The 23655-nt window shown below is 33.7% G+C and overlaps 1 protein-coding gene across 7 annotated transcripts in view; it reads right to left on the reverse strand.

The window, feature by feature from the left end:
- The window catches only part of LOC149789830 (anoctamin-4-like), a 190558-nt gene that overhangs the window by 86680 nt on the left and 80223 nt on the right, over positions 1-23655 (reverse strand). For all 7 annotated transcript variants that reach the window (XM_089971827.1, XM_089971825.1, XM_089971822.1 and 4 more), the window contains 2 exons: positions 23462-23560; positions 12966-13096 (listed from right to left, as the gene is read on the reverse strand). In XM_089971827.1, coding sequence (XP_089827953.1) covers positions 12966-13096; positions 23462-23560 — 230 coding nt within the window. The remainder of the gene's footprint in view (positions 1-12965; positions 13097-23461; positions 23561-23655) is intronic.

A 23655-nucleotide genomic window follows, 5' to 3' on the forward strand; every position in this document is an offset into this window, starting at 1 on the left:
CAATTATATACAAAACTTTAACATTTTCTTTTATATTGAGGTATTCTAGATTTCTTTTACTACAACAGTAATTCCTTTTAAATTTAATAAAATGCTAAGAAGAAAAACTGACATTTATGAATCACTGATTTTTCTCATAAACTGGACTTGAACTATGATACCCTTTTTCATTAATGGCACCATGAAAAATAAAAAAATGTGAAAATTCTTAATTCTAAAATAACTCACTTTTGATTTTGTTTCTGACAAGGAAAATGCATTTCAGAATGTTTATTTTTAAATTTACAAATGAATATAATATGACAGCAAATACCTATATGTGCCTACTTATACTACTTGACAAAGGGAGAATTAAATATCCCAGGGAGAGATCATTCATTCCACTATCATATTAGCTTGGGTTACCTACTGTGGTGTGAACAGGGGCAATTAACTTGGATTTAAAAACTTATATGCACTGATGTGCCATAAAAAGCCAAACTAAAAAACCAGCACAATACATAAATGGACTGTACATGTAAAACAGCATGCATGTTGATGAATGGATCTATTAATATTAGCCTAACTATGTATTCTATACTTGGTACCAAGAATTACCCATGTTAATACTGTATATATATGTGTACTGTTACAAAATCTGATGTTGACTTATTATAGCATATTTGGTTAATGTACACAATAGGTGAGAACCAATATCCAAATACACTTATTCATGCTTTGGTATTTGATGGATCACCAACAGTCATTGTTTGAACTGCTCCTTTCTTTTTTCTTTTGTCCATCCATAACTCTATCTCCTCCTTAAACTGGTGGGAAGAAATTAACATAAAATTTGCAACACAAACTGCCCACATGGCTGCCATTTACAAGACATATATAATTGTTGGCTCCCTCTCTCCTACTGAGTTCCTACGATTGTTCAAAGATCAGATGTCCATAACCATGACATTTTTATATCTAAAAAAATGCACATGCAACACAGCAGGAAGACACAGGATATATGTAACAAAGTTTGAGTAATGACTCTTGGGTTATGGTTTAGGGTGAGAGAGGTGGGCAAATTTAATGAGGGCCCTATGAGATTTTTTAAAGTTTTTTATATGTACCATATTTACTCTTTCATAAGTTGAGTCCAATGGCAAACACACAGATCTGACATTACATAATGTACTGGAAGATCTGGGCAGTTTGTTAGGAGTAATCTGCAATACAGGCCCTGATCTGCTGGTGTATTATGCAATGACAGATCAGGGTCTATGTTAGACTCGACTTTAAAAGTGAGTATCAATGATACTTGTCAACACTTGAATGTGTCATGCTTAGAAGTCCACAGGTCCTGATCTGACATTGCACAATGAAATAGCAGATTGGGGCCTTTGCATTTCCTGAGTAACCTGTAAAACAAACTATCACAGACCCTAATCTGTTGGTACATTAAGAATCATCAGTTCAGGGTCTATGCTGTTTGCAGCTAAGATGATAAGTGAGTATATACAGTACTTACTGATGTTAAATGAATTACCCAGTTTTGATATTATGCTTATTAATAGCATATCACATAACTGGGTTATTAACAAAAGAGACACTTCATATATTTTTTGCCAAATAAATATTGAAATAAAAGTTTGATTTGCAGTATTTGATTGCTCCCTAAAAGTTATGCATTTAGTCCTTTATAGAATCATAAAAAGATAGCAACTATGAAGCAAATGGTATTATTAAAAAGTTTTTGAAAATATTTTTTTAACCACACCCAAAATATCCCATCCAATGTATAAACAATCCATCAGAGAGTTTAGGAAATAAAGGGAACTTAAAACAATTTATACCAAACTTTAGTGCAAATTTTCTGTGAATGACTTTGTCCCCAAATTAAAAAATCTGAATTGTTAGCTACATAATGGCTCACCTCAAGTATGAATAAAATCCATCAAGGGGTTTAGGAAATACAAGCAGCTCAAAAAACCTTAACTATAACCGTAGCACAAATTTTCTATGACTGACCTTGCTGCAAATCGTCTATGACTTTGACCACAAGGTCAAAGGTCAAACTAGAATAGTAAAATCAACATCTCAGGTCGCACAGATGAAAATATTTATTAATTTTCATAACCAGTCTTCATATAAATTGTCAAAAGATTAAAATAAAATCACAGAAGTCACTGTCCTGACATTTAAAAAAATTGTGTGATCATTCTTCAAGACAACCAATCACAACATAATAAGGTACTTGAACAGATATGTAGACTTGTTAATCTCTTAAAAAGGTTTAAAAAAAAAACAGGTTTCTTTTTAGAATGAGAATTTCTTACAAATATGTATGTACACAGCAGTATTCCATTGCTCCTCATCACAATAGTGGACCATTAAAGTGTAAAGTTCATAAACTGTGAAATTGAACAGCACAAAAATTTAGAGATAAACCCTTCCAAGATAAATATGAACACAACAAAAATTATAAAGCATAAAGATGTTAAAATTCTGTAAAATGCATATAAAATAAAATTTTAGAAAAACATGCAATATCCCTAAAATGTATGGTCAATTTTTTTTAATAAACTGTATTCCCTCAAAAAGTTCAAGATTTTATTGAGTATTATCATCATAACACACTTTGCAGTTCCTGCCAAGATATGTCTGTCTCAGATGGTGGAAAACAGGACACTCGATAAGTACACTTATTTTCACAATAAAACTACAGGAAGGCCCATGTACACATACTTTCCCAAGATGATTATTTTTATTTTATTATCCAGATTCTAAAGTATCATTTTTTACATTATCCATAATAAAAAAAACTAATTTATACAAGGAAGCAAATGCCAGCTTGGTAACAAATGACACCTAAACAGAAAATATTTTGTGGATTTTAATTATTTTTTAACATATAAACAGACTACAAAACTGTACCCTTTCTTAAATGTTTCTTTACCTGAGGTATATGTGACAATCTAATTACTTAAATTAAAAAATCAAGTCGATGTATCAAAAACAGTTTAGGTTCAGCAGTGAAAACTAACTGCAATGTAACTAACTTAATTTTTAATTTTCAAAAATTTTTCATACATCTGAAATAACGTGCCAGATATACCAAGATTATATACATTATCATTTTAAACAATGACAGAATACAAAAATCAATAAATCAATATCTGACAATTCAGAGCAGGAAAACTCTTGAGAAATTACCATTCAAAAAGTTCCCTATTATTTGGCCCAATGGAATTTGGATAAGAGAAGACAACTCATTTTAACTTTACTGTATGCAAATTATAAGAAAGGAATAAAACATCCCCTTTAATCCTATTAAGAGGAGGACATGATATAAAAAAAAATCTACCACAAAAAATGCAGTTACAATTAACCATCTGTCATATAACAGATACATTTATATTTAAGTTTTAATAATAATAATAATAATAATAATAATAATAATAATAATAATATATTGCAAGGACTGCATTATCATGACCTGTATACCAAATATCTTATTGTTTCCATGAATATTAGGATGAATATAGACATCCATTACATTTTCTAACTCAACTTGTTTCTATATGGAGCCATGGAATTATTACTGGCTTTAAAAAATTCAGCAATATATCAAAATAACTCTTAGACATGAACTATTCTTCAATAAATTCAATATGATCTTTTCAAGATATATGTCTCCCACCATGATCAATATTATTTTCAGTCTTGTATGTTGTTAGAGTGGGACGTCCCAAAATGGTAAAGACATTAAAGTCAAGTACTGGATCTGACAAATTGAACAAGGTGCTCCAAGACAGACAAGAACTCATGTGCATGAACTCATGCAAGTCATTTATCAAGATAAAATCTTTGTAGACTATACAGACTCTGTTTAGAAAGACAAAGTAAATTTATTGAATACATGTCTAAATTGAAATTTATCATCACAATACATTTTCTCCTTTACAGATAACCTCCCATTTCATCTTTACTGTTGCTCAAAAAATTACGGTCTTTTATAGCACTGATCTCATAAAAATGCTATCTTCTCAAAGTAATTATTGGAGGCTGTTTTCACAGCTTGTCAACCTATATCTTCACAAATTTTCTCTAAGGCCATCTCATAAGTGTTAGTCTCTAAAGCAGAACATTTTAACGCTTTATACTCTATATTAATTATTTTCAAGGAAAATTAGCTTTAAGTAGTCTCGCTTGCACTGAACACTGAGGAACAGAGATTTCAATCCATGTGGTTTATTAGGCTGGCACATCTACAGCTGTGGTAAAAAAAATAGTTTATAAACTGTGTTGTAAATAATTCTGATATAATAAAAACGTTCCAAAAAATGCATGAAGCTGCTTTTGCCCACAGTTTCAAACTAAATCTGCACATGTACCACACTTTTGGTGTAAAACATTTAAAACAAGGAATGAAACGGGAAGACAAAAGGTAGTAATCATTAGTTCTAGAAATGATAAGCAAAAAGAGAAGCATTTGATAATGAGTACAAAATAATCAGGAATAATTTTAGTGATTAACTAGGGATAGGATATAACACAGGGGTGGGAAACTCCAGAATTGTTCCATATATCACCCACTCTCTTTTGATGATGGGAGCTCTAGATAAACATTTATTGAATTTGGGTATTTTACAAATATTTAGGGGTATTTTGTAAGCACCACAAAGCACACATATTTATTACCAATCTTAATCATCAAGAATTCAATTATGCCTTTGTGTAAAATGGCTTACTGACCAAGACTAATTCGGGATGTACTTGATTATATGACTCTATTCTTACAGTATACTTACAGTCATGCAGAAATATCATTTCAGACATGCATAAAACATCCAGAACTTGTCTTAAGTGTGTGATTTATGACTGAATACACCGTAATAAAACATGCTTATGGAAAAAGCAATACACCACCAACTTTAGATTAAATGCTTAAAGTGAAATTGTTTGGCTTAATGTGACTGAGTTTAAAATTTCATTATGCATACTTAGTCAATCTGCATAAAATATGCAAATGTACAGTTTATCTAGAGCTATAAATGAGGTTTCCAGGAGCAGTAAGATCAAATGCATAAAAATGGCTAATTTTCCAATAAGCTACAAAAGTTAGTTCTGCTTTCCTGGTTGACAGATTGATGTTGGAAATAACTGTGTGTTGTCACAATTTATATATTCTAATTTTCCAATTTTAAATTTTAATATAATATTTTGCTAATGTGTGTCCCCAAAAGAAATATAAATTATTTTATATTCAGTATGATATATCTGTTGGTAATTTTAAAAAAGTGACACAAATGATGTCAGTGATAATATCTATTTTTGCTACTTTTAAGTTATTCTTGACTTTTGGTTTTGAAAGGTCTTATATGGTGGTTTCTTTTTAAACTTTCTTTAATCTTTCATATGTAAAAAATGCATTTTCACTATTATCATAAATTTCTACATCATATAGTTCATGAATAAATGCATTTCAGACGACAAGTATTACCTCCTCTGATATGTGGAAGTGACATATCTCTTGAACAAAGACTTCCTAACATTGTGAACATAGTGTATAGGATTGGCAACGAGTTTAATACGAAACGAACAGTAATCCTGTGGAAATTGAAGAAACTGAAATGACTAATGCTATATGGTCAATGATAAATTATGAGGACAATAATGGCAACTTTTTGAAATAATTAAAACATCAAATGCATTCAAATGCAGAAGTGCATATTTTCTAACTTTCTAAGCCATACTGTGAAAATAAATACATAAAACTTCTAGTGTCATTCCAAATTATCAACAATAACTCTTCCAAAAATTAAACTTGGTTCGTTGAAATGGCACATAAAAATATCTGCTCATTTATAAGTAAGCCTGCTTTCATTGCTCGACAAACATGCCCCAGCTACCAAGTGCAGAGTATCAATTCAAAAGTGTTCTCCATGGTATAGCAGTGTTAGGGACCAGCTTTGCACTTCTAAAAGAGATCGCTGTAAAGCTGAAAGGCGCTGGCTTTCCACCAGACTCACTATTCATAGCAAATCTATGAAGCCACTAAGAAGAATGTCACAAATATAGTCCATGCAGCGAAATCAGCCCACTACACTACCAAGATCATGGAAAGTTCCAGCTGCAAAGAGCTCTTCAAGATTACTAACAAGCTAATATCAAGGAACAAATCTACACCACTTCCAACTACCTTCTCTCCAGCTGACCTTCCAGACATGTTTACAGATTTCTTCCATGACAAAGTACAAACCATTAGAGATAAGCGTGACACCACAATTTCAACTGACTCGTCATCACCAGTTTGGATACAGAATTTGAGCGGCAACCATTAGCAGCATTTGAACCTGTCTCTATGGATTTCAAATGTACAATCCTGATGAAGAGTGTACCAAAGTCATGTGAGCTTAATCCAATTCCAACATCACTGCTGCTTGAGTGCTTAGACCCAGTATTGTCTTCATTAACTGATGTTATTAATACCTCTCTCTCATCATGGGAATTCCCATCATTTTTCAAAACTGCCATTGTAAAGCCTCTGCTGAAGAAACCAACATCAGACCATAATGATTTAAAAAACTACCGCCCAGTTTCTAATCTCCCATTCATATCAAAAATCTTAGAAAAGGTTGTTCTATCCCAGCTTGTATCTCATCTGAATTCAAAGTCTTTTTAGCAATGTACAATCTGCATATCACCTTTGCCACAGTACTGAAACTACTCTTCTAAAAGTAGTTAATGACATTCTCTCTGCTTTGGATAGTGGATAGATTACAGTCCTCACCCTCCTTGATTTGTCTGCAGCATTTGACACAATAGACCATGATATATTACTTCACCGTCTTCAGCATGTATTTGGCATTCATGATACAGCCTTACTGTGGTTCAAGTCCTACTTGGTCAACAGGACACAAATTGTATCTGCAAATGGAATACACTCCAGTCCAGTTGATCTATGTTGTGGTATTCCACAGGGTTCTGTTCTTGGACATATTCTCTTCATTCTGTACACTCAGCCGCTCTCAAGTTCATAGATCATCATCCAGTCTCTCACCAATTGTATGCTGATGACACCCAAATGCACAAATCTAGCCACCCAACTGAAGTTGATGCTACCATCCAAGGTGTAGAGAGGTGCATTTCTGATGTGAAATCATGGATGACATGTAACAAGCTGCAGATGAATGATGATAAAACTGAGGACATTCTGATAAAAACACAAAGATTATCTCATTCATATCCTTTACCTCAAACAATAAATATCAGCAACACCAACATTAAATTCACACAATCAGTACGAAACCTAGTTGTTACTCTGGACAGTACTCTCACATTGCACCAACATGTCATGAACATATGCAAGGCTGCATATCTTGAGCTGAGATGCATCAGCTCCATTCGCAAATATCTTTCAGTTGATGCCACTAAAACACTTGTGTTTCATTAGTACTTTCAAGACTGGACTATTGTTAACTCAGTTCTGTCTGGTTCATCTCTATCTACTCCAAAAACTTCAAAAAGTTCAAAACACAGCTGCTCGGATCATACCTAGAGTACCACAATCAGAGCACATCTCCCCGCTGCTCTGTACCCTACGCTGGCTATCTATTCGATCCAGAATCAAACACAAACTTTGTTCTCAGTGCTACATTTCACTGACACACTCTAGTCCAACATACCTATCCGACCTCACCCATGTGTACACACCAGCAAGATACTAACTCTCCTCTTCTGCCAATCGTATACTCATTATTCCCACTATGAAAACAAAGTCATATGGACAGCGTTCTTTTTGCATACCAGGGCCCAGCAACGTGGAATGAACTGCCCACTGAACTTAGACACAAAGACACAGTGATACCATTCAAGAGTGCTCTCAAAACTCACTTATTTCGACTGCAAGAACAAACTTAAAGACCTAATAATGTTTCTTACCTTAAATATTCTCAGCATGTTTTTTTTTGTTTTCTAATTTCATGGTGTTTGTGTTTGTAATCATATCATTATATATGTTTTTTATCTTATAGGTGTTGTCTAATGTTGTAAAGCGCTTAGAGCTTCTAGGCGCTATACAAAGTCTTCATTATTATTGTATTCTAACATAAAAATTTGCCCTTTTATATGTAAGCCTTATATTCTAACATAAAAATCTGCCCATTTATAGGTAAGCCTTATATTCTAACATAAAAATCTGCCCATTTATAGGTAAGCCTTATATTCTAACATAAAAATCTGCCCATTTATAGGTAAGCCTTACATTCTAACATAAAAATCTGCCCATTTATAGGTAAGCCTTATATTCTAACATAAAAATCTGCCCATTAATAGGTAAGCCTTATATTCTAATATAAAAATCTGCCCATTTATAGGTAAGCCTTATATTCTAACATAAAAATCTGCCCATTTATATGTACGCCTTATATTCTAATATAAAAATCTGCCCATTTATATGTAAGCCGTACATTCTAACATAAAAAATCTGCCCATTTATATGTATGCCTTATATTCTAACATAAAAGTCTGCCCATTTATAGGTAAGCCTTATATTCTAACATAAAAATCTGCCCATTTATATGTAAGCCTTATATTCTAATATAAAAATCTGCCCATTTATATGTAAGCCTTATATTCTAACATAAAAATCTGCCCATTTATATGTACGCCTTATATTCTAATATAAAAATCTGCCCATTTATATGTAAGCCGTACATTCTAACATAAAAAATCTGCCCATTTATATGTATGCCTTATATTCTAACATAAAAGTCTGCCCATTTATAGGTAAGCCTTATATTCTAACATAAAAATCTGCCCATTTATATGTAAGCCTTATATTCTAATATAAAAATCTGCCCATTTATATGTAAGCCTTACATTCTAACATAAAAATCTGCCCATTTATATGTAAGCCTTACATTCTAACATAAAAGTCTGCCCATTTATAGGTAAGCCTTATATTCTAACATAAAAATCTGCCCATTTATATGTACGCCTTATATTCTAATATAAAAATCTGCCCATTTATATGTAAGCCTTATATTCTAATATAAAAATCTGCCCATTTATATGTAAGCCTTATATTCTAACATAAAAAATCTGCCCATTTATATGTATGCCTTATATTCTAACATAAAAATCTGCCCATTTATAGGTAAGCCTTATATTCTAACATAACAATCTGCCCATTTATATGTAAGCCTTATATTCTAACATAAAAATCTTCCCATTTATTGGTAAGCCTTATATTCTAACATAAAAATCTGCACATTTATAGGTAAGCCTTATATTCTAACATAAAATTTTTTAAAGTCTGCATGTTCTTTTTAATATCTGCTGTTCTTATTTCTACAACATAAATCCATAAAGCAAACTTATGGTTGAATGAAGATTTTAATTTATGTATCAAATATAATGGTGCTACATTTTACAATATTCTATTTCTCTCTATTTTGCTTGCTCATTCTCTTGCTCTCTCATTTTCCCCGTGTTAACTGCCTAAATGATGTGTCTAAATCCTTTATTCAATGTTTAGTATGATCTTAATTGTCTGACCACTTGTAATGTGGTTGGAAAAAAATCTGAATTGAAGGTGTAATCAAATCTCGATAATAGTTCTTTGTTTCACACAGTTCAATTTGACTATAATCTGTGGAATCCGATTTAAATTTTCTGTGCCTATCTTCATTTAGAAATTAAATAAAACAACTGTACGTTTTCTCGTTTTAATAAAAAATTTTGTGACCATTTACTGCACAAAATCTATCAATTTACTTGAAATGACAGTGCAATTAATAAACATTTTGATTAGTAGCTTGTCAACTCCTTCCTGAACAGTGTCACACATAACATCAGACTGAACCTAAGTTACTGGATGTAATGCAGTCAGCAGTTTTTGAACAATCTAATAATTTATAAATTGCAATGGTAATAATTGGAAATTCATTCACAGTAAATTTTACCAGAGAAACAGATTTTTAGTCTACATATGTTTTACAAAGGCATGAAAAATTACCATTTTTAAGACTTTCATCATAAATGACCTTTAAAGTACCCAAAGAAATAAGTTATCAAGTTTAAATTTGTAGCAATGCATTTGTCAGTGTGCTTCATTTAACATTAACCTTTATCTCTCATTTTGCGACTTTGCTTAAATAGAATACACTAATGCAATAATATATCATTGACAATCATAGGATATCTATTAGGTTTTTGTTACAAATAACTTATGAAATACAGAATCAGTATGGTCTACAAAATATATGTACCATGAATGAACTTTGACCCCATTAAAAAATCTACCTCATGATCTTACAGTGCAATGGGAACCTCATTTATACAAGTATGGAATGGGTGATATTTAGGTGAGCTAAGTTGGGAGTTTCTAATCCCCTTGTATGTTAGTTTCAGGATTAACAGAGATGATAAGAGATTTTTCCTACTTCATAGCAAGATGTGCTTTCTCTGTTGGCAAACTTAGGTCTCTCTGGAATGCAGCCTTGCCTGAAAAGTGTGCTGCAAAAATTATGATACCAAACCAAGCATCTGATAACAGCATGACTTAGACCACGATCTATCATTTTCACAATCAATCAGCTGTATGTTATAGCATGACTTAGACCACAATCTGCCATTTTCACAATTAGCTGTATGTTATAGCATGACTTAGACCCAGATCTGTCTTCTTCACAATTAACTGTATTATACAGCATTACTTAGGCCACAATCTGTCATTTTCAAAATTAGCTGTATGTTACAGCATGACTTACGACCCAGATCTGTTATTTCAAAACTGGATGTATGTTACAGCATGACTAAGACCAAAATCTGTCATTTTCACAATTAGCTGTATGTTACGGCACTACTTTGATACATAAGGAAGACAAAACTTAGTTCTGTCGAGCTACTGCCTTCCAGTTGGATATCTTTGTAAATAATTGATAACTTCATGATATATAATACCTATCCAAATTAGAATGAATAAAAATACTTTTGTTTCCTGCACTTGTTTTTTGAGATAAACTAATGGGATAATCCAAGACCAAATCAAATCTATTTTTTTTTCTCCTTTAAAATGTGAAGAAATATATAACAATGTATCCCTATTAGTGTACTTATTTCAGGCTTTTTCTAATTAGAGAATGGTTATCAGGGATACAAAATGCTACTCAAGTGATTTATTGTATTTATCTGTATAAAACCCATTTGTCTGCAGCAGGAATCCAAGCAATTTGTCATAAAACTTTAATATGGGGCAATAAATTTGACCCTATACCTATAAATCTTACTCATATCAAGAAAATGCAGCAATTTGATTGGTCAGAATAAAATGCAGCATTTTGAATGGTCAAAATATTTTTCTGAGTGAGATTCAAGGCTGAGAAAAGTTTCATGAAGGAGTGGTTTGGCATCATGAAACTCCAACTTCTGAATGCACTCAAACTAAAAATTACCATTATCAAAAGTTTTATTCTTGTTAAAAAATTGTTACAAAATTAAATATACATATTTAACAGACACCTGTTTCATAACTTTAAAATCTCTGTTTCAGTAAGATGAACTACTATAAGCTATCAAAATTTAAATCCAAATGATCACTCAAACTGAGTTTCACAAACACAAGGTCTAATCTGATGCAACATAATGTATCATTAGATCGAGGTCAGTGCTTGTCATTTTATAATTTAAGCAAATATCGTTGACCCTAATGTGCTGGAGGTGTACTATAAAGCAGATCTGGGTCTACAGAGATCACATCTAATGTCCCTTATACACAAGGAGATATAGTACAGTACTCCCTCTCTATAAATTATCTCAAAATAAGGGGTTTCCTTTTATAAGACAAGGAGTCAGAGATCATATTATTTTAATAATAGTATAGGCTCTAATTTTGTCCTATATTTTTAACACAAGAGGCAGCTAAACTTGTATTCCATACATGTCAAGCAGTATACATCATGATGCGTGTCATGACATACTTTGGTGATGCTCAATATCCAGATTTTAAAATATTTTATTAAACTTTTAAAATGACGTACTGGTTTCATTATGAAAAAACACATTTTTACTGCAGTACAAACAAATGCTAGCACTATATTATGGTGCACTGTAAAATGTGTGACCTTTGCTGACTGTGTAGCAATAAAACAAGGAGAGTCGTAAGCATGATCTTAATCGGCAGGATACGGATCTTGTTCATTTACTGCTTTTGCAAAGCATTAAAAAAAATCTTACAAGCTATTATATGCTGAATTCTGTTCTCAACTTTTCAGGACACACTAGATATGATGAACTTTTTGGGCATCTTTTATAACTATAACATATATAAAGAACTTTGCTAGTTTTAGCTGATTTCATGAAGTCTTATTTCACGTTTTGTTAATTAGTATTTTTTTAAATAAATCAGCAGCATCATAATAAACTAAATGCTTTTGATGGAATGATGGTACATATGAATCTAATGATTTGCATGAGATAAAGAAGGAACTAAAGTGTAATAAAAAATAATACATAAACATCAAAAGTTCTGGGATTCCATGTCAAGCCCAAGATTAAAGTATTGCTGAAATTTTTTAATATTAACCTTAACTTTTAACAATAATGACAAATTAAAAATTACTGTTATGTCTCAATTCATTTCAATGTGGGCTTGACCATGAATGTTCTGGCTCACATAATCAAAACTGCTGTCATAACGATGGTAAACATGATTCTGGACCAAAGTGCATGTATACTTTTGGGATTTTTTTCTACTCGAGTATCTACTTCCTGAAAAGTCAAATTCAGCTGATTAATGAACAGACTCAGATCTGACATCACAAAATGTGCTGGCAAATCTGGGTCCAAGCAGTTTGTTAGGAGTAATCAGTAGAACAAAGATAGACCAAGATACGCCAGACAAATCAAGGTCTAGGTTGTTTGCAGTTGGACTTGTCCAACAAGCAAGTAAATCTGGTAGGTACTGAAGGAACTATATTACATACTGATGCATTCTCATGCGGCTGAAGGGAGCTGTGAAGTAGTCATTGTCTTGCTTCGTGATGTCCTTGTCCAGGTCAAAGGGTGTAGGACACTTGCTCAACCATGTGGTGAAGTCAATTTTCATATCATTTTTCTGAAGGAAAAAAAAACCCAACCATGATGATAAGCCACTTTCTTTCTTTAAAACATGGGACAAAATACTTCAATTTGGTAAGATGGACAATTAGATCTTCAAGTCTGTGGCAATCACAGAAGAATGTTAAGCATTACTCAGGTCAAGAGATTCCTTTAATTTTGGATGCAATGGAATGATTCAAGGATTTTCCTTGGCCTTATTTGGTGGCCAAAATTTGGCCCCATCCTCAATGTTTTCCCAATTTTGACCAGAAAGTTTCCAATTGAGAGGAGCTAAGCTAGCAAGTTGGATAACAAGTAAAATAACAAAATCTTTGCTCTTTCCATGCATTTCCTAGTGAACAATGAAAAAGAACTAATGAAAATGAAATTTCTGCATTCAATATGGTTATTTTACGAGAAAGAAGAAGCATTTTGCTATGCAGGATTTTACACAATTTTACTAACCACTCTGGTGGTCTAGTGGTTAGAGCATCCGCCTTGGATGCGGGAGGTCGTGGGTTCGACCCCCGGCCGAGTCATACCAAAGACTTATAAAAATGGTACTAACAGCTGCCTCGCTTGGTGCTCAGTATTAAGAGGTTAATGTTAGTACTGGTCGGCCTGGTGTCAGGATAATGTGACTGGGTGGGACATCATGCTACATGTCTGTGGAATGATGCCCCAGTACTAGACATCACTTTAAACTGCCACACTGCAGACATCTTAGCGATATGACTGAAAAATTGTTAAAGCTACGTTAAAAATCCAAATTACATACACACACAATTTTACTTAACAAACAATTCAGCCTATTTTAGGAAAATGTTTACATGCTGATTTGCTAATTAAAATGTTCTGTCCTGAGGTTGCTAATACAATGCAATCTTGTGTTTCATTTATTCCAAAAATTCTCATTGTAGCTCATTTACACATAAAATTTCTCTAATTATTTGGGCCCTTGGCATAAATTTGGAAATATAGGAAATTCCCTGAGAGCTGGTGATACATAACCTAATAACTTAAAATATAATTACCCATGTTAATCAATATAAGATGTGATGCAATTTGGATTTTTAACATAGCTAAGAATATAAGAATAATTTAAGTTAACAATTCAACTAAATTAATTCAAATTCCAACCAAACTGATACAGTACAGCTCAAACAATTATTAGGAACCCCAAGTATCATGTGGGGGTGGAGAGGATAAAAAAAAAATCCAACATCAATCTGGCATCCTGATGGAGTTGCTGTGGATAATTGTTCTGCACACCACACTTTCTCACAGAGTCATTACAGATGACCACTACCGAGTGGACATGGTCTCTATCAAATGGGTGTGGCTCACTGCAAGCATGCTCTATAGAGGTTGACGGAGAGGAGGCAATTTACCTACATCATGACCGGATGATTATACACCTGGTTCCAATGAAGAAAATGTAATAGATATAATGCCAAATGAAATTTTAGATAATATTAACATAAGTTGCAATGCCTACTAATATTACTGAACATTTTCATTTAGAAAAGACTGATCAACACCTATTGTAACAAGTTTACACTTTTACTTTATTCAAAGAAATATGAACGAACTAACGCACTGACTTGATGAGACTTTGTTGAGCTTCTCTTGAATGATATAAATTTATCTACTGTTGAAACATGAAAAGTAATCCTCTGAGGTATGGACAATCAAATTCCGGATAACTGCCACTTCTTTTTTTTTAAAGCAATAAAAGAGAAAACACTGAATTTACACTTAAATATGAACCACGTGTTTAGTCCTTAAACAGTAACTACCAGTTACGAGGCTGAATATACATGCACGTAGCTATTAACTAGTTCAATTTTGACTTCACCGGTACTATAAGGGACTGGCAATTTAATTTATGGGACTAGATTGTTCTTTCTGATGAGGGGATTGTTATTCTTTCATTCATCACAAGATAACTTTGTTTCAAGTAACAGCAAAGAATGTCCTTCTTATACTACTTATAGTCAAGTCAGGGCGTTAAGTTTGTTCTGATTATTTCAATAAAGAGTTAACTCATAGTCAAGTCAGGGCGTAAGTTTGTTCTGATTATTTCAATAAAGAGTTAACTCATAGTCAAGTCAGGGCGTAAGTTTGTTCTGATTATTTCAATAAAGAGTTAACTCATAGTCAAGTCAGGGCGTTAAGTTTGTTCTGATTATTTCAATAAAGAGTTAACTCATAGTCAAGTCAGGGCGTAAGTTTGTTCTGATTATTTCAATAAAGAGTTAACTCATAGTCAAGTCAGGGCGTTAAGTTTGTTCTGATTATTTCAATAAAGAGTTAACTCATAGTCAAGTCAGGGCGTTAAGTTTGTTCTGATTATTTCAATAAAGAGTTAACTCATAGTCAAGTCAGGGCGTTAAGTTTGTTCTGATTATTTCAATAAAGAGTTAACTCATAGTCAAGTCAGGGCGTTAAGTTTGTTCTGATTATTTCAATAAAGAGTTAACTCATAGTCAAGTCAGGGCGTAAGTTTGTTCTGATTATTTCAATAAAGAGTTAACTCATAGTCAAGTCAGGGCGTAAGTTTGTTCTGATTATTTCAATAAAGAGTTAACTCATAGTCAAGTCAGGGCGTTAAGTTTGTTCTGATTATTTCAATAAAGAGTTAACTCATAGTCAAGTCAGGGCGTAAGTTTGTTCTGATTATTTCAATAAAGAGTTAACTCATAGTCAAGTCAGGGCGTAAGTTTGTTCTGATTATTTCAATAAAGAGTTAACTCATAGTCAAGTCAGGGCATACGTTTGTTCTGATTATTTCAATAAAGAGTTAACTCATAGTCAAGTCAGGGCGTAAGTTTGTTCTGATTATTTCAATAAAGAGTTAACTCATAGTCAAGTCAGGGCGTAAGTTTGTTCTGATTATTTCAATAAAGAGTTAACTCATAGTCAAGTCAGGGCGTAAGTTTGTTCTGATTATTTCAATAAAGAGTTAACTCATAGTCAAGTCAGGGCGTAAGTTTGTTCTGATTATTTCAATAAAGAGTTAACTCATAGTCAAGTCAGGGCGTAAGTTTGTTCTGATTATTTCAATAAAGAGTTAACTCATAGTCAAGTCAGGGCGTAAGTTTGTTCTGATTATTTCAATAAAGAGTTAACTCATAGTCAAGTCAGGGCGTAAGTTTGTTCTGATTATTTCAATAAAGAGTTAACTCATAGTCAAGTCAGGGCGTAAGTTTGTTCTGATTATTTCAATAAAGAGTTAAGTCATAGTCAAGTCAGGGCGTAAGTTTGTTCTGATTATTTCAATAAAGAGTTAACTCATAGTCAAGTCAGGGCGTTAAGTTTGTTCTGATTATTTCAATAAAGAGTTAACTCATAGTCAAGTCAGGGCGTAAGTTTGTTCTGATTATTTCAATAAAGAGTTAACTCATAGTCAAGTCAGGGCGTTAAGTTTGTTCTGATTATTTCAATAAAGAGTTAACTCATAGTCAAGTCAGGGCGTTAAGTTTGTTCTGATTATTTCAATAAAGAGTTAACTCATAGTCAAGTCAGGGCGTAAGTTTGTTCTGATTATTTCAATAAAGAGTTAACTCATAGTCAAGTCAGGGCGTTAAGTTTGTTCTGATTATTTCAATAAAGAGTTAACTCATTGCAAAATAAGTAGATCAAATTTTCTAAAATTGCTAAATATATACGACTTTGAAATTAATTTCTGCTGTCTATATAAGTGATTAAAACAATGATCACTGACTGCTGAAATGGTATTTGATTATAAATCACTCATTAAGTCTTGGTCTTTCCATGGGTCATCTTCATTCATTGGCTGTTTGAATGTCAATCAATAAAGTCAATCAACCACTCCAATGTGGAGATACCGTCTGCATGCCCGCCAAGGCATGGTGGTGATTTGTAAGTATTTATTACTCCATCATGGAGCATTATAATGAAGCAAAGGTGGAAAGGATTAAGACCCTTGCCACAACACACTCTGTTCCTAAACTGAAAATTGCTTGAGCTGTACTGCAACATTTTCATGTGCTGTAAAAAAAATTATCTTAAAATACTGGCACATTCAATTAGTTATGATATGACTCTATAAGATGATGCAGTTCTCCCTTGTTATGAACCACTTTGAAAAACATGATTTCAAATATAACACAGTACCACAATGGACCCCATGACCAGAAAATTAAACAAATGAATGATAATATGAGTTGAAAGAAAAAAACAGGAAGTTTTGTGTTATATCAATATATCCTTTTCAAAACATTTGGACCAGTCTTGCTATCACATGGCAAGTGGTTATTGACCCCAATTACCATATTATATTGCATCAGTTCTATTTCATAGATGTCATAGGTTTCCTATGTAGATCACTATGTGTTCATGTCTGCCAGAGGAACATGATTGGAGACATAAAACCCAAATGATTTTAAGTCTTTCTGAATGCTCTGCAAACCAAGGTGGCAGTTAGAGTGACTTCCACTTGGTACCAGAATTGAAGGCAGAAAGATGTTACTATGGGGGTGCTGAGATGGTGTATGTGTATTATGACTGTGTAAGTATCATCAAAAAAACATATTTTACTACAAAATAAAAATTGATTTCTTATTCAAATATGTAACCCAATCATAATACCTTAGGAGAATAAGTAAGAGGTGGAAGGAGATACAATCCCTTAACACGGAAGAGAATATCTCAAGTCCCCTAAGGTTATCTCAAGTCCCTTTAAGGTATCTCAGACAGCTTCTACATTATCTGACCATTTAATAGACTCCACATATTGAGAAGTGGCTTCAACAAGGAAAAACTTTCCTCCCATGCAAAGCTAGTGTAAGTCATTAAGCCCATGCAAAGCTAGTGTAAGTCATTAAGCCACAATGTATGAAGCTGTCATACAACCCTGAAAGGTAACCTTTTGTGCCACTGGTAAAGGTTCCTCCAGGCCAAACTGAGCCTTTTAGGATGAAAAATTTCTAATAAAACAGGAGCAATGTACTTTTGGTTCTCCATCCTATGCTATTGATAATTATAGTTAGAGAACAGTTTCGATCATATGCAATGTTTGTGGCGACTGTCCTAATTTCATGACCCAATATGCAAAGCAAATTGATTGGTGTGGGTTTAGTCCGATATGTCTCACTTTATTCAGGACTAAAGTGTCCATGTTTAAATATTGTCCTTCCCCTCTTTTGAAGGCAAAATTAGGTGCAATCTCATGCAATGCAACAGCTCGGTCTTCCTGAATACTACTCCAAAACTCCCACTGGGTTGTATAGATGACCTTGAGATGAAGTGTCCAGAATAGATGGGAATTATTACCAATATCTGATCATGGCAGCCTATTCTTAGCAATGAAAACAGGGAGCTTCATGAGTGATACTGATCCATTTTATTGAAAGACTGGAGCATTCTTCCTACTGGAGTCTGTGACAAGGGAGCCTTTTAAGAGTTTAATGTTGTTTTTTCTGAGTTTATCATGGTATAAACTGTCAGTTGCCAAATCACACAGCAAATAATGCCAGAAAGGCGTTATGTAAGCTGTGTGAGTCAGCAACTGACACTTTATACCACAATAAACTCAGAAAAAAAACGATAAACTCTTATAATTGCAATTATTTAAAATGTTATTTATTTTTTATTGTTTTTTTAAAAAAAAAGATATTTCCCTGTCAGTTTAAGAGCCTGTTTAAGCGCAGGAATTCTTGTTGAGGCATTTGTTACCTAGCTATTTATAGAACAGGGAATTCTCCATCTGCAATGCAATATCTATGTCAAATTCTACCAATGGTAGGTAATCAAAGGTTTTGAACATTCCACAACAAGGTCATAATCTTTATCTAAATTGGCATATGTTTTCTGAGTAGAATTCAATATTCCAAGGAAAGGATGTGTTGTTTTGTTTGACATACGAATGACTCCTGGATTTGCTGTTATCATGAATTCACTGTGAATCATTATTGTGTAGACAAGTGAGTAACCAATTTTCGCGTCCAATTTTCGCGTCTTTAAATCTATTTTTGTGTTGATTAACAGTTTAGGTTACCTACAGGTGCTACTTACAAATGAAATAAGACTATCGGTAAATGGTTGTAGTGATGGGGGTCCAATATCCAAACAGTGCAATACATCAAGACTAATGGTTACAAAGGGCGTTTTGCAGATCTCCCACCACCCCACATCGTAAATATCAAGTTCACCGTCTTATAATGTAGGAATGTGAATCCAATTCTTATAATGTTAGTATCTGAACCCCCTCCTCCCAATCCCTATATCCATTACCTATTGTTTGAAATTCATTTGTAACGAGCTGCAGTTAAAGTGCTGTAGCCCCAATGTTCTTGGCAGATTTTGAGTTTCCCAGCTTTTCTTTTTATCAGATCTGGTAAAATAAAGAATTATTTATATTCATAAAACAGCCAAAATATGTTATTTGATTCTGTCAACTCAATTTATTCAGTTTTCTAAATAAAAATATAAACCCACCATTTTTATTTCGTTTTAAAGGCATGCAGTGTGTATGCCTTCCAGTTCAGTGTTAACGTTTGTTACTTTGCATGTGACTCTATTTATATAAGTTAGTCTAAAGTAGTTCTCCATACAGTTCATACAGAAATAAACACAACTGGGTCTGATCACATGATTGTGTTCTTACCAATGGATATCTTCCATTCATTTATCAACTGACGCAACTGCAATTATAGATGTATGACATCTTGTGGAATGCTGGCAAAAATTATCAACTTCCATTTGATTATTTCACTTAGGTCAGGAGAACTGGTATTCAACATTTTGTAAATTCAGTAGGACTGCTTCCCAGTGGCATGTGCTCTTGGGACATCCTTGTGATCTTGGGTTGGTGCCTTGCAAATTCCTCCACTTCTGTGCCGACTGTGAGAGATGGAAGAAATGTATCCTTGCCCAAGAAACACAACTGAAGACTTAAAACCCAAGTGTTTTTAAGTCTGTTCTGAATGTCCTGCACACCTACCGTATATACTCTCGTATAAGCCCGTTCACGTATAAGCTGCCCCCCCCCCCCCCCCCCCGAATTGGTAAAACTGTTATAAAGTACATGACCCGCGTATAAGCCGACCCATAATTTCTAGACTACTGGTACATCACAAGATGCACAAAGTGAGTTCTGAATACGTTTATTTAGGCAAATCACATTATTAAATAAAATGAAAGTAAGAAAGCTAATTTATATGTTGAAATAAAAACAATTCTAAAGTGTTAAGTCGTAATGGAAATTTAATTAATCCTCATTCTAAAATTATTATAGTGGTAGTATACTATTTATATGCCTTATCCTGTAATTATTTCCATGTGTGGTTGGTTATCAATTTGTATCTGATAATTATTTATCATTGTTGTTATTTGTGGGGTTTTTTGAAACTACCGGAAATGTGATTCAATTGATCAAAATATGATTGGTTTCAGCATGGACATTATTCAAGTATTGTGACAGTTTATAACTTTGAGCAGAAACCATGTCCACTACCATATCTCATTAAACAATACATCTGAGAGTCGGCATGTATTAGTAAAGTCATTGGCATTGTGCAACAAAACAAACCTATTATCCCCGAGGCATTTACCACAGATTAAGCATATGGTTGCTATTGTACAACACTCTACCGCTAACAAACCACTTTGCTTTACAAAAAACTAAACAACAGTAGCATATAAACTGTGGCTGCTGATTACTTCTAAAACACCTGTCAAAGAAATCCCACAAATTATATTGTTTTACAATTATTCATGCTGACTCGTATATTGCCCCGTTATTTACCCTTCCTAAGCATGCGCGCAACAAACCCCTATGGAGCCTCTCGCTATTGTTCCTTTAAGACTATCGTACCTGTATTTCTACTCTCGATCAAAATGTTTGTCATATATACCTTCAGTATCGTAATTCTTTTATTTTTTTACGTAGATTCTTTTCATATTTACACTGAAATAAGCTAGCGTGCATTTGTATGATGCCGTAGAGTTTAATGATTACTGATTAGCTGAGGGTTAAATAGTTGACTGGAGATTGCTAATATGGTGGTTCTTTTGGAAAATACACGTACCACCATGGCTCAAATAACATGTATGGCTGCATTTTCTGGTGGATGGACATCTATCAAATAGATGTCAAGTACGTTAAAACATGTTTTTCATTCATTATCCTACCACTTAAGTTAGAAAAAAAATATTTGTTTCACTTCATGGCAGCACAAATCTTATGAGCCATGTGGCATCATTAGGCATGTGATCTCATCTTCGGCGATCGACAGAAACAATAAATACTGGAAATCGTGGGAAAAAAGCATTAAAAATTTCAGACTTAGACCTTGGCCCACAGATAAGCCAACCCCCCTTCTTCCAGGCCTTATTTTTTTCCTAAATTTTTCAGCTTATACGCGAGTATATACGGTAGGTTGCAGTTAGAGTGATCTCTCCTTGGTACTGAGATTAGCACCAAATCCTGTGAAATAGGCAAGTACTACTGGAGCAGAAGGCTTGCTGTATAACTGGTTTCATGAAGTGGGTTCTTGGATATTGCAGCACTAAAATGGGCATCATGCACAGAAAGTGTTTAGCAGCACTCTGCAAGTCGTGAAACTGGACAGGTTCATTTTCTGGTGGCTGATGCTGTATGATCGATTACAATTGTGGACCATGAGATCTGAGTTATATGGCTCAGTCCATTTGTGAAGGAACGTGGCCATTTTGGCTGGCATGATATTATCCAATTCCTGAGGCTAAGAATGGGTATGGGATATTGATCCACATAGCCGATCTGCAATTCTGATATGTGAAACTGTATCTGAGGCTCTTGTTGTTCCCCACCTCAATTCTCATTAAATGATATGGTTTTGAACCCTTATGTGCATGCTGATGTTTTCATACCACAAGCTATGTTTCTGCACCTTCTCCTTAGTACCTTAGAGTAAAACATGCATCGCATTGATTTCTGTCCATAACATGCAAGTCTGACACGTATTCAAGGAATGACAACTTGAGAAAACTACAAAATAATGTTGAATGGTTGTCAAATAAAATAGTGCAGTGAGTGTCCCTCTTTACAAACTAGAGTGCCTAAGCAGAATTACCAACTATAACAAATACCTGTAAAAGGTGCATTTTGCCAGTACATGTAAAGAATTAAAGTAGCGCTATTAATATTTACAGAGTGGAAGCTAAATAATTAATTCTGGTAGCAAGTAAACTGTAGGAAGGTCAATGCTGACTGCTATGCAGGTAAAATTACTTAAGTGTCATATACAGTAACTACATGTATGAAGTAGAAGGCAAATAATCAATTCTAGTAAAAATGTACCCCTAAACAGGCCAATATTTGACTGCTTACAAAGGTAAAATCACTGAAGCATCGCTTATAGTAACATTCATGCATTGTTGGATGCTAATGAGTAAACCATGTACAGAAAACTTACCTATACGTATCTGACCACAGTGGAGGATATACAGTAGAAGTTTTCTATGTTAAACACAAAAACCCTGCACACAAAATAGGAGCTGATACACCATTAATGATAATTGTGAAGTAGATGCCACAAAAATCAGTTTCATGTATACAACTATGAATCAGATGCTAGGGCAATATAGAAACTGCACTGTATATATCCTGACTCAGTGGAAATTGTACAGCCACATTAAATGAGTTTTCTATATCAGACACGCACTTATTAATAGCAATGAGGGGTTGCCATCACGACCCATGCAGGCGTATACAAAAGGCACCAAAGTTTGTAAAGATGGCAAAGTAATAACATAGGAAATTTTGTTATCAGGTATAGGAAGAACAGAAAAGTTGGAAATTTATAGAGAGAGTATACTTCCCTTAAAGATGAAATTCCTCCAACTTGTTCTGAGATAGAAAACTTCCAAACTGATTGTATGGATTTTGCGAGGTCCCTCTGTAGAGAACAAGCTACTTGGCACTTGCAAAAGTAGTAATTGCCAATTTCAAAGGATTTGGTGCCAATCCCAGTTTCAAGGGGAAATCACTCTAACTGCCACCTAGGTGGGAGGATAGCTTTCAGCTTTTTAGCTAAACGTTTTAGCTTGTGAGGGCTGGATTTGTGAGATAGTAGTCCTCCTAAGGTATTATGAATGTGTAAGATATCTGAAATGTACTCATGCAGTATGTGAATTTCCAGTACCTAAATAGATTAAAACTGTTTTAAATGGAATAAAATAAAGCTATCTGCAGCTGTAACATATAAAGCCTTCTTATCAACTATCCTGACTCTAAATAACGTAACTCAGAACAGTTTTGTCAAGGAAAACAAAATATCATAGAATTTAATAGATATTAAAACAATGATAATTCTCAATGCCTGAACTCCATCCTTATTTAAGTTTGGCATCAACTCAAAGGGAGGTAACTCACAGTAAGTGGCATGTGCATGTGCATCAACTCTGCATACTTCGTCAGTACTTCCCATGGAGCATGAATCTTGACAAAGCATACCTTTCCACTCTTAGATTTCTGAAAATACAACCAATTAATATTATGTAACAGAATCTACTCAGGTATTAAATCTACATAAATGTTTCTGAACCTATCAATTTTGCCACAGTTTT

This window comes from Sinohyriopsis cumingii, chromosome 10, assembly GCF_028554795.1.
Source record: "Sinohyriopsis cumingii isolate HCF-2022 chromosome 10, ASM2855479v2, whole genome shotgun sequence".
Taxonomy (NCBI): Eukaryota; Metazoa; Mollusca; class Bivalvia; order Unionida; family Unionidae; genus Sinohyriopsis; species Sinohyriopsis cumingii.